Source organism: Pteropus vampyrus, unplaced genomic scaffold, assembly GCF_000151845.1.
Source record: "Pteropus vampyrus isolate Shadow unplaced genomic scaffold, Pvam_2.0 Scaffold6, whole genome shotgun sequence".
Classification (NCBI taxonomy): Eukaryota; Metazoa; Chordata; class Mammalia; order Chiroptera; family Pteropodidae; genus Pteropus; species Pteropus vampyrus.
The window spans coordinates 3,464,447-3,475,683 of record NW_011888787.1 but is presented as its reverse complement, the minus strand read 5'-3'; the positions used below and the strand labels follow the sequence as shown (position 1 = coordinate 3,475,683).

General features: G+C 43.9%; 1 protein-coding gene and 1 long non-coding RNA gene across 2 annotated transcripts in view; both read right to left on the bottom strand.

Annotated features, from left to right (window-relative positions):
* Positions 1–50: 50 nt before the first annotated feature.
* The window catches only part of CD58 (CD58 molecule), a gene marked incomplete at its 5' end in the record, with an annotated part of 33,431 nt that continues 22,244 nt past the window's right edge, over positions 51–11,237 (bottom strand). The window contains 2 exons of the mRNA XM_023534902.1: positions 51–576; positions 6,926–7,189. Of these exons, the coding sequence (XP_023390670.1) occupies positions 434–576; positions 6,926–7,189 (407 nt within the window). The remainder of the gene's footprint in view (positions 577–6,925; positions 7,190–11,237) is intronic.
* LOC111744739 lies at positions 607–6,919 on the bottom strand. The gene is made up of 2 exons (XR_002782312.1): positions 3,819–6,919; positions 607–3,124 (listed from the first exon to the last, which is right to left on the bottom strand). It is a non-coding gene; the product is annotated as an uncharacterized LOC111744739 (long non-coding RNA).

The following is an 11,237-nucleotide window of genomic DNA, read 5'->3' as shown; positions in this document are numbered from 1 at the left end:
GCTGAGGAAGGCTCAGGAAGGCAACACAGGTAACGCCAGATAATTATTACTCACTCTAGTCACCCAGCTCAACAGAAGCTCCTTCCTACCTGGGGCTTCTGTCTGAGAGGTAAGACTCAGATAGTATGGCTATAGTGGCCAAGAGTTAAGGTGTCTTTTGTAAAATCTGTCTTGGAGACCAGAAGTAAAACTATATGGTAAAGTGGACCACAGACAGAGGGAGGCTGTGGAACAGGTCCCAGGTATATTTGGCTGTGTCCCCTGATGTAGAGCATGCCGTGGCCTGAGGAGTCATTCTACCTTAAAATAATGCAGGGTCTCTGGAGGAACCTGGCACACTCAGCAACCCAGACAAGTAAAACACAAAAGTTTCTGTTTCTTTTGAAATGCCTAAAATTTCAAACTTTGTTTTCACTCTCAAACTATTCCTTTTCTAGACTTTGAAAAACCCATTTGAGTATGAAAACATTATTTTTTTAAGGAAAGTACACATACATTTCATAAACGGCCAAATCGAGAGCAGTAGTAGTAGTAGTAGTAATGCTGCTATAAGTCCATACCGAGTCCTTGAGTGATCTGCAAAAAAAGAAAGACAATTAGCTCAACTGATCAAAATAGAGATACGGTAGATCCTCTTTATTTGCAGATTTTATATTTACAGTTTATCTACTTGCTAAAATTTATTTGTATTCCCCAAATCAATAGTCACAGCACTCGTATGCTCATTCATGGACTTGTGCAGAAGCATCCCAGCTGCCTGATGCGCATGTCCCAGCTGAGTCTGAGCACGGCAACAGTCCGCCTACTTGCTTCAGCTCTCATGCTATAAACAAGTGGCCTACTCACGGTTGTGAGTGCCACATCTTTCACATTTTTGTGTTTCTTGTTGGAGACTGTACCGTTTACAGTGGTCCCCGTGCATAGCGCTGCAATGCTGTCTAGTAGCCCTAAGCGCAAGAAGGCCGTGAGGTTCCTTAGAGAGAAAACATGTATGTCAGATAAGCTTCATTTAGGCATGAGTTACAGTGCTGTTGGCCACGTGTTCAATGTTAATGAATCAAATATACATATGCATATGTAGGTATATGTATCTATGTGTGTACATAAAACAAGTTGTCTTTAAACAGAAACACAGAAAACAAGATTAGATATGGATACTTTGCTGGACACGTTGTGACCAGAGGCTGGTAGGAACCTCTAACCCTGTATTTCCCCTGGGAACAATAGTTCAGAATTTGCTAGTTCTGTGTTCACAGTGACTTTACAGACTATAACCACTGCGAACAAAGAGAATCGACGGTATTTCTAAACAAACTGGTACACATAAGGCTGACACACATGTCAGGCCCGGTGCTGTTTATGAAAAGAAGCAAACGTCCCACTAGAAGCTTTATGCTCGGCCATCCCTCACTGCCAGTGGAAGCATAACTTGACATTGTGAGTTTTGTGGGGCAATTTGGCAGTTGTGCATGACGAGCCTTGAAAACGTTCATCACGAAGCAGCTGGCCGTGCTAAGTGATGGGCCTGTGGTCGCGCTGAATCATTACAACAACGTTCGGTGAGCGCTTCAACCTCTCGGGGCCTCAGTTTCCTCATGGGCTCACTGTAAACAGTGAAATGTGTCTATCTCAAAGGGCAGCTGTCAGCATTCACTGAGTCCGTACATTTAAGAACAACTATTAGCCATCGTCACTAACCTACCTGAGTCGTTAGATGCCACTGGATCTCTACTGACATCCTCCGGCCCTGCGATTCCATTTCTAAGATGTTAACCTACAGAAACTATCCGTTAGGTGCCCCTCCCCCTCTCCAGAAATATGCAGAGATTTCCCTCAGCCTGACTTAACAATATCGGAAAGCTACGACAACCTAAACGTCCCCAACAGATAAGGACGGCATGTTCACGAGGTGGGCTCTATCCAGCTCCTCACGCTCCAAAGGCGGAGGATCTAAGGGCACGGCAAAGCGATCGCCCCGCGCTAAGGGAGGGGGGTCCCTCATGGCGGGTACGACACAGAGAAGAGAAAAGGGTGAGGAGAAAGAAAATGCATGAAGAAATGAGAACGGGAACATTCATCCTCTCCTCTTGTTAGGAACACAGCTGGGTTCAAACGAGTAGGCGGTCACCACTGGCTGGATCTGAGAGGCCCCTGGCCACACACTGCTGGTTGTCCCCAGAGCCATTCTCCCCTCTTCCGTAAGAGAACTCAGCTTTGCAGCTGGACACCCCGCCACTCAACTGAAAAGTTAATCTCTCAGCCTTTCGTGCCGCTAGGTTTGACCACGTGACTAAGTTTTGGGCAATGAAAAGCAGGAAGGCTCGGGTGGTCTTTCTTAAACGTCTAACAGGGATATGGCGGGCCACTTCTCCCCTTCCCGAACCCCGAAACAGCCGGGAAGGCAGCAGGAGCTGGGCTGCACCTGGGCTCCTCACAACTTCATAACGACGGTATGCCCAGGGCTGCCGACCTCCGATTTTTTTAACATGAAAGGAGAAATCGACGTTTTTAAGCCACTGATACATTTTTAATAGCTGAATCTAATGCTGATGGATACAATCCCTTCCAAACAAAAAACAAAAAAAAACACCTGTCTCATGTGATGATGCCAGATGCTGTCATCACTTCGGGACCGCAGAGATTCGGGGGAGACGACGGCGACATGAGTTCTTAACCCTCTGCCCTTTCCCTCGGCCTGTCCACTGCGCTGACAGCTGACCGCCCCCTCCTGACATGGCTTCCGAGACACCACGTTCTTGGGGTTTTCAGTCTCCTTTGCTGGATCCTCTTCCTCTTAACAGCCTTAAATGCCAGAATCCCCTCTGGCATCTGCTCTCTCCAAGTGACCTCATTTCGTCCACGGCTTTACGTGACCCCTACACTCTATTTATGCCCCAATTTGTATCTCCAGCCCTCACGACTCCCTTGCATGTCAGACTTGCATGTCAGAATGCCACCCTTGACGTCTCTGTCCGATACCTAGTGGTTATCTCCAATGTCGTGTCCCTGACGTGACTCTGTGTTTTCTCCACACACCTGCTGTTCCCCTGCTTCTCGGTCTCAGTGACATAAGTCATCCAGTTGCTTGGGCCAGTCACTGACTGCTTATAAAGTACTCTGCCTCCTGGGACAAAGCACAGGAAATCCTCCTGACTCTGTTCTCAAAATGTCTCCGAACCGGAACCCCTTCTCTCAACCCCCACCACCATCGCCCTAGTCCAAGACACCCATAGCATCTTGCTTAGACAGCGAGTTCCCAATTTAGGTGCATACACCCAAGGGAGTACATAAGACAACCAATTAGGTACAAAAAAAAAAAAAAATCTAGAACCTCTATATTTATTATTTATATCATTCTTTAAATGCTTTTTCGATTTTGTGTGTGTTTTAAGATGGCCCTCGTTATATTCCTTGGGCAGCACGCTGTGGCAGAAGGCCCCACTGATCCCCATTACCCAATCTTCTCTTTTTCTCTGGCAACAGAACTGCTGAGTTGTAACAGGGCACGTGGCCAGCCAACCAAAGATGACGGCTCCCAGCCTCCCTGAGCCAGGCATGGCCACAGACTCTGGGCTGATTCCCAAAGGGAAGGACCGCGCATGCTCCGCTCCCGCTCCTCCTCCCTTCCCCCGTGCCGTGACGGAAGGAGTCACGGGAACCCTTGCCTGGTTGACTCCAGAGAATACAATTTAAAACAAAACAAAACAAAACAAAAAAACGGGAAAAGATTATTTAACACACAAACAAAATGCAAGATAAAGTGCCCGAGTTACAAAACATAAATTCCTTTGGTTCGATGATCGCACCGCTGTTTTTACCTTCCGATGGCTACAGACATCGTCCCTGCAAAGGAGTCAGGTTGTCCCTGTCACATTGAAGACACCATGGCAGAACCACCACATGCCCCACTACGCAGTGAAGCTCCAGCAACTTATGTGAGCTAGGGCTGTAGGGCAGGACAAGGGAGACAGGTTGGAATGAAAAGCAAAGCAGACTACAGGGGCACAGGCCAGTGGGAGGAAGCTGTTGGCCCGGTCACTCTGCTATGAATCATCCCCGGTATGTGCTACACGAGGCTGAGTCCCTTGGTACAATCACACGTAAACACAGACAATCCAGTGACCCCTAAGCGTTCCCAGGCAAAAAAGGGGGAAAAAAATACAGAGAAGCAGAGCAGAGAAAGGATGGCCGCAAGAGGCAGGTCACAGACCAGCAGAGTCCAGGTCCTCAGTTTTACAGATGGGCAGAGAGCACAGTTTTTAACCAAAAGATGGGGAATGCTTGTAAAACATTTCCATGCCGCTGGCATACCTAAAAAACTAATTAAACTCAAATATGCAGTATTTAAATCTCTCCTATTTTTTATTTTTTTGTTTGAATCAGGATCAATAAGGTCCGTATATTTCAATGAGTCAATATGTTTCTTACATTTTTGAATTTCTAAATTCCCCCATCGCCTCTCTTCCCCTTCTATTTTGTTGATCCACGGTGCTACAGAATTCTCCGCAGCCTGCACTATCATTTACACAGTATGGTTTTCACTAGCCAATTCCTGTGAATCGGTCAAAAATTTTTCTTAATTTGATTTATTTTGAGACAGCATCAGGATGGTGTCATGGAAAATAAACTCTGGAATTCGAAGACCTACATTTTAATTCTATTTCCATTACTTAAGTGACCTTGGTGAAGTCACCCCACCTAGTTGAACCTGTCTCCCCGCTCTTAAATAGTAAATCATTCCTGTCTGGCCAGTCTAGGAAGGTGTTGGTGAGGAGTAAATGAAACAGAATCTGGAAGGGTTTGCTAAGGAATGGTAGGCTAGTCGATGTGAATTACTATGCTTCATTGATAAAGCATTAGAAAGTCTGCATAAAAAATCGACACTTAACAAGATCCTGTATTTAACTGTACATCTTCATGGATTTATATGTTATGATGTATGCAACTCCATAGAATAGTATTCAAAAATCATAATGGAGGGGGAAAAAAGAGACCCCGGCCTTTTATTGTTGCAAAGTCCCATTTAGATCATTGAGTTCAGGTCCCAGATTTGCAGAAAAGAAAAAGGTCTTTTAATATCTGGTTAGTGGAGGCCAAGGAAAGGAGCCCAGATATGTATCTCCTATGTTGATACCCTAAGAATTATCTAGCAATGTTTCTCAAACTTTCAAAATCTACAGTGTAATGGGAACGATCGACAATGTGGGAAATGTAAAACAAAAACAAGATGAATCACGTTATTTAATAACAAAAAGGATTTGTTTTCAAATTCCTAACACTTCACTTTCATATCAGTGAGAGGGATGTTATCAAGACGATCTTTTCTCCAGGTGTCTACAGGAAAGAGAGCATTTTACGCCAGCATTCGATTCTAGCGGGAAAGGTTAACTGAAAACCGCACAAGGGCAAAATGCTTGAAAATCTCTTAAACTGCTCCATATGAGTCTATAACGGACCTTATTCGAAAATTATTTCCTGCAAGTATTTTGCCTCCTGGAACACCTGAAGCTTTTCGAGATGGTACTGTGCTTGTTTCTTCCACACGTGGTCACCTTCCTTCTGCTTGTCGGTGACGTGCACCGCACAGCCAAAAGCCGAAAATCACACTGGTTTGGTTTTCTGTCATTCCTGTCATAAAGCAGCGACCTGCTAGCACCCAGATTGCATTTCCACACTACATACCTTGGGTATTCTGCAACACCCAACAGGCGATTTAGTAAAGGAATGTTTGCTCCAAGCATAACAACTATCATTAACTTTGCAGCTGGTGTTTAAATATTCTTGAGAATTGTGTGACTTGGGCAAATGGCGACACTTTTGTGGGTTTGGTCTTTTCTCTGTCTTTAGTCAGTGACAAACCGGAACTCATTTTGTATTTTTTCTGCAAATATTTGTTTGCTTTATCGGAGAAGTTACACTACTTTGTCTGAAAATGAAACTCTAACTTGAATGGCTTTGTGTCATTATTTGAAGTTTCAAAAAGTACGATACACTGGAGACTTAAGGAGACTAGCTCACTAATCAAATAAAATTCGAGTTTTTTATATTCATTATATTCACTAATTGCCCTTTTCTGTTTCAACTGCTTGTTTGGGAAAAAAAAATCATGCACACAATCACCATATCCTAGCCCAAAGAGACTCATTTTCTCTATTTGCTCTGGAAATCCTATTCACGATACATAATTATGATATTATTTCAAATTATAGTCAATACTATAATTCACCTCCTCTTTTATGTTTTAATGAACTACCTTCAAATCATTGATCCTTTTGTTTATAAACTGAAGATGTCATGTAAAAAAATAGGTAATAAACTTGCAAACTACAACGTGCTTAATACTTAACGTAAAAAAAACAACACAGGCGAAACAGATTGTCATGAGATGAACTGAGTGTTAGCCTAGACAAATATATCCAATACATATTCTTGTAGTGCATGTGCAGTCTTTGAGAACTTAATGGTTATTAAGACTATCATAAGTAGTATTGTAAATGGTCAAGAGCACGTGCCCTGGAGCCAGATGGCCTCATTTCAAAACCGGGCTCTGCCACTTCCTAGCTGTTGACCTTGGGCAAGCAAAGTAAAACTCCCTGTGTCTTGGTGTCTCCCCATAAAATAAGAATAAGCACTAGTATCCAACTCATTGGGTTGTAAATTAAATAACACATGTATTTAATTTACAGGAGGAGTAAATTAAATAACACATGTATTAGGATGGTGCTGGACACAGAGAGTGCTAAAAATGTGAGCTTTATATCTATAATGGGGTACCTATGAAAATTTTAACTAATTTTCCATTTTGAATTTGTGAAATGTATGTTAGCTGCTATACCTGAGGTTTGAAACCCACAAACCGACACTGGTCCATGAACCCCATTTGTACATAACATCTCTGCCATTGCACATTTAGTTATTTGCTCACCTCCTGGGACATAGGTTTCCAAAACGAGTGATGACATCGCGCTGGATACTTGATTCTCAATGGTACACTCTATTTTTTGTGAAAGGTCATCTGTCTTCTGAAAATGCATCGTAGATTCTGAGCTATTGACACACTGCGCTGAAGAGCAACGCCACGAGAATCTGATTAGTTCTCGATGAGTTTTGTAATTTTCTGGGATCGAGCAAGAGACTGTAATATTTTCACCACTCAATGCACAATTTAGTGTTGGAGATGGAAGAGGCTCTGGGGAAAAAAATTTAATAATTAGTACAAAAAAGAGTAAGACTTAGATTCATCATCTGCAAATTTATGAAGAGCTCCCAACTTCTCTGTGAGTTTGAAGAGACAGGCAAGCCACACCCTTGAGTACCAATGGGAGAGAATTCTCTTCTTCTGGGTCAGACCTACCTGCCCCAATTCAGAAAACACACAGGCCCCAAATCTCTTATCTTCAATCCTGAAAGCCAAAAGATTTCACACAAGATGGTGGCAAATCCTCACCTGAACTGACATGAGGATTTATAGTTTTTATTTTTCTCACTGACTTCAAATATTCATTATCTTTTACTAAAAATAGTCACAGGCTTGTGTATAGGGTGCCCCCCATTACTAAGTGAAGTGCTTCTTAAAATACATAGAGGAGCTTTATAAATGTCTAATCGCTGTGTTGTAGGTGAAATTAATATAATGTATGTCATCTATAATTGAAAAAATCAAAATATAAAAATTTTTAAAAAATAAACAAAACACATAGAGGAAATCATATTACCTTTCTAATGTCTAAAAAAATGTCTAATTCCAAAAGATATCTGACTTGCAAAAGGTGCTGTGGGCTGGCTCTGGGAATAGGTGGAATAAAGCGTGGCGCGTGTCAGACACCTGCCAGCCCCGAGACCTCATGCCCAGCTTTCCTCCAGGAAGCACCCCCTACTGGCTAGGGCAGCCTGGACCGGCACACAGCAGGTTCAGACGCTTGTCACCCTGCATCGTCCCTGCCCTCTAAAATCTCAATGCAAATGAGTTTATCCCATTGGTCATTTGCCTATCTGTTAATTCGAATGCCTTCTTGCATCTCTACTTTCTCCCCAAAACTAATCATCAGAGATTTGAGAAAACATGTAAATATATATATGGAATACCTACACACACACACACACACACACGCGCGCGAAAGGTCATGAGAGCATCCAAATAAAATTTCAATACATTATAAACATCTACTAAAAAGCAAATTACACTGAAGTTTATCAAGATGACAGAATAATATGCTGTTATTTAAAATGATATTTTCTAAGACAAAAGGAACACTTAAACTCCGATTAATAATCTAAAAATGAAAGAGTCCAACTCATCTCCACCCCGACCTGCTCCCGAACCCCGCCTCGCTCAGGTAGCCGCCCGCGTGTTAGAAACGCACACCACACACGACTTCCCTTCTCGCTCAGGCCTGCCTCAGTTTTTTGGTTTCGTCTGGCTCACATAAGTCGTTACGTGCTGCTTTCAAGTTGTTCTTCGGTTAAAAAAAGTTCCATCTTTTTTTTAAGCACTGGAAATCTTTCTCCAAGTTCAGTCTTAAGCAACAGACTGATCTCCTTCGCAAGGGTGAGGACATGCTGCAGCCGACTGCCGACTGGAGGCCCAGAGTCCTCCTCCTCGGCCGCCTCCAGTCCCTCCGGCCCGGTGCACCCCTCAGGCACTCCCAAGGAGCCCCACAAGTCTCCAAGATGGCTGGGAGACCACTGTTCTAGGTGCTGCATTACCTCCGCCCGCCTCTGCGGGGAGGCTGGGCATTTCTCAGCAGCAGAAAATCAAGCTTCCTGCTTCCTCAGACACGGTTCGTAGAAGCCGTTTTTCAAATACCAGTGCACGTGGAAATCACCGGCGGGCAGGCAGGTGTTAAAAATCAATCCACCGACCCAGGTGATTCTCGTGTGCTCTGTGTGTTGTTACGGATTCTAGGTTATTGATCTAGTTCGGCCAATGTCTAGTCTTTCATCGAACACTTTCTAAATCGAACAGAGGTGCATCATGAGCCCCTCGGACTGTGCGTCTTTGGGAGGTAAAGACGAGGTCTTATTATTCACCTCTTAACCACAGCACCTGACATAATAGAAGGCACACAGCTGGCACCTCAATGAAGAGGACAGATGTTGGAAAGATGAAGGGATAGATGGATACATCCAGAAAGGCGGTCTTTAAATTACTCTCTCCACTCCATAAAACGTCAGTTCTCCAATAGCTCACCTCTGCAAGGGAGTGGTACGCTGGCTGAGAGCATGGCCTCGGAACTTGACTGCCCGGGTTCATATCCCAGCTCTACCACTACTAAAAGCCACTTGGCCTTGGGCAAGGTACTTAATCCCTTGTGCCTCGGTTTCCTATCCTACACGACAAGGAAACACATAGTAACTACCCTACGCAACTGTGATGGGGACGAAATGAGTCGCATGGCTAATAATGCATACATGAGCGATAATTATTAGTATAGCGCCTGGCACAGCGCAAGTGCTTAACAAGCACTAACTGTGTGGGAACACCAGGCCAGCGAGGCGAGGCTCCCCAGGAGGGCGTGGCATGACCAGAAGAGTTGCTGATCAGGAGTCAGGAAGAGCGTGCCGTAGCCCCGACTTGCTGTGTGACCCTGGGCCATAGCTCTCGTAAGCTCGGAGACTTCTAGGAAGTCATCCAGCCCAGACTCTCGCTCTACAAGTGGAGAAACCCATTGCTAGTCTGCCTCATTTTCATCAGTAAAAGGGACGATAATACTCTATAAGGTCATCGTAAAGGTCAAGTGGAACATGAAAACGCAGGGAAGGGAGACACGCGAAAGTGCCACTGTAACCTTCTGTGTGGTTGGGGCCCCTTAGCCACGGAGAAGCTCTCTCTGGTGGTTTCATGACTCTACCACTGCCACATGGCAAACCGGGAAGAGCTGAGCTTTGTCCGGCGTCTGGGACAGAGCTTCCCCACCTCCGACCTCTCCGTCTGTGATCCTTCACATTCTCTCACTGCCCATGGGACTTATCACAGTCCTATCTAATACATTTGAGTTACATCTGTACCTCAAGCATCATTAAACAGGCAAGAAATGTGCCGACTTCATTCCCCAAAACAACTTACTTAGGTGAATTATAATTAATTCAGCTCACTACTCTGTAAGAAATGAGAATTTCTTATACATATCTGGTGGCATTTCCATTAACTTTAATAAAAAGACATCACCAGCCCAGACTGTTTAAGGAGAGAGCAGTTAATTCTACTCAGGTGAAAGTTACCAGTGCCATAAAGGTGGTATAAGGATGTGAAAGAACTAATAAACACAGCTGGTGGAAATTTTAAGGGGACTTTGAGGGGAAAAAGGAAAGCCAGATGTCAACCTAAAACACAGCAGGAAGTGGATGCCCTGAATTTAGGAAGTGCCAAGAAATCCCCTCTTCGAAAATACCCTTTCTGAAGGTCTTCCGTTAGGTCTGGTGTCTCCGGAAGAATACTCAAATCTAAAGAGACTTCCTCATTACTAAAAAAGAAAAAAGTATGACCTATCGTTTTGTCATTCAAGTATAAAACCTTGAGTCATCTTACGTCTTCATCTTAACGTCTTTTTGTAAAAAAAAAAAAAGTCTAAATATTGTGGGCTCTTGAAATACCTTCTGATTTTTTCTTTCCAAATATCTACGACCAACACCTCTGTCTACCCGAAGAGTCACAGCGGCTTGTAACTCGGCGTCACCTCTCTCATCCATTGTGGACACCTACCATGTGATTAATCTTCCAAAAATGTATTTCGTCAAATCGCTTCCCTGCTCTGGTGCTGGATGGTGGCTCCCCACCGCTAAAATCCAGACTTCTGAACCGGGACCTGAAGTCTCACGTGTAATATGGCCAATGTCACTGCCTCTGAGGGAAAGTCACCTCCCCTGCGGTTTGCTCCTGAGGCCTTCGCTTTTGTTGAGACGCCACAGCACTTTGAAAAATTACACTTTTCAACATTTCATCAAGTTTAAAAAGAGAAACGTATTCAAATGTTTTGAACTCAGTTTTACAAACGTTATAAAAAAGCTCTAAAAACGACTTCGATTTTTATCTAAATTCCAAATCCATCGTCTTTGGTTTGCTTGCCCTATGAACTAACTGCCAGATCGCCCAACCTGCAGGTTTTAAAGATTCTCCTTCTTCAAACACACCTGTTGGTTCTTCTAATAAGACACCTGGACACCTCAAGGAGCTACATTCGTTTCAAAGGAGCTCATCACCTTCTGCACAAACCAGCCCCCCAGTCTGAGAGCTCCCA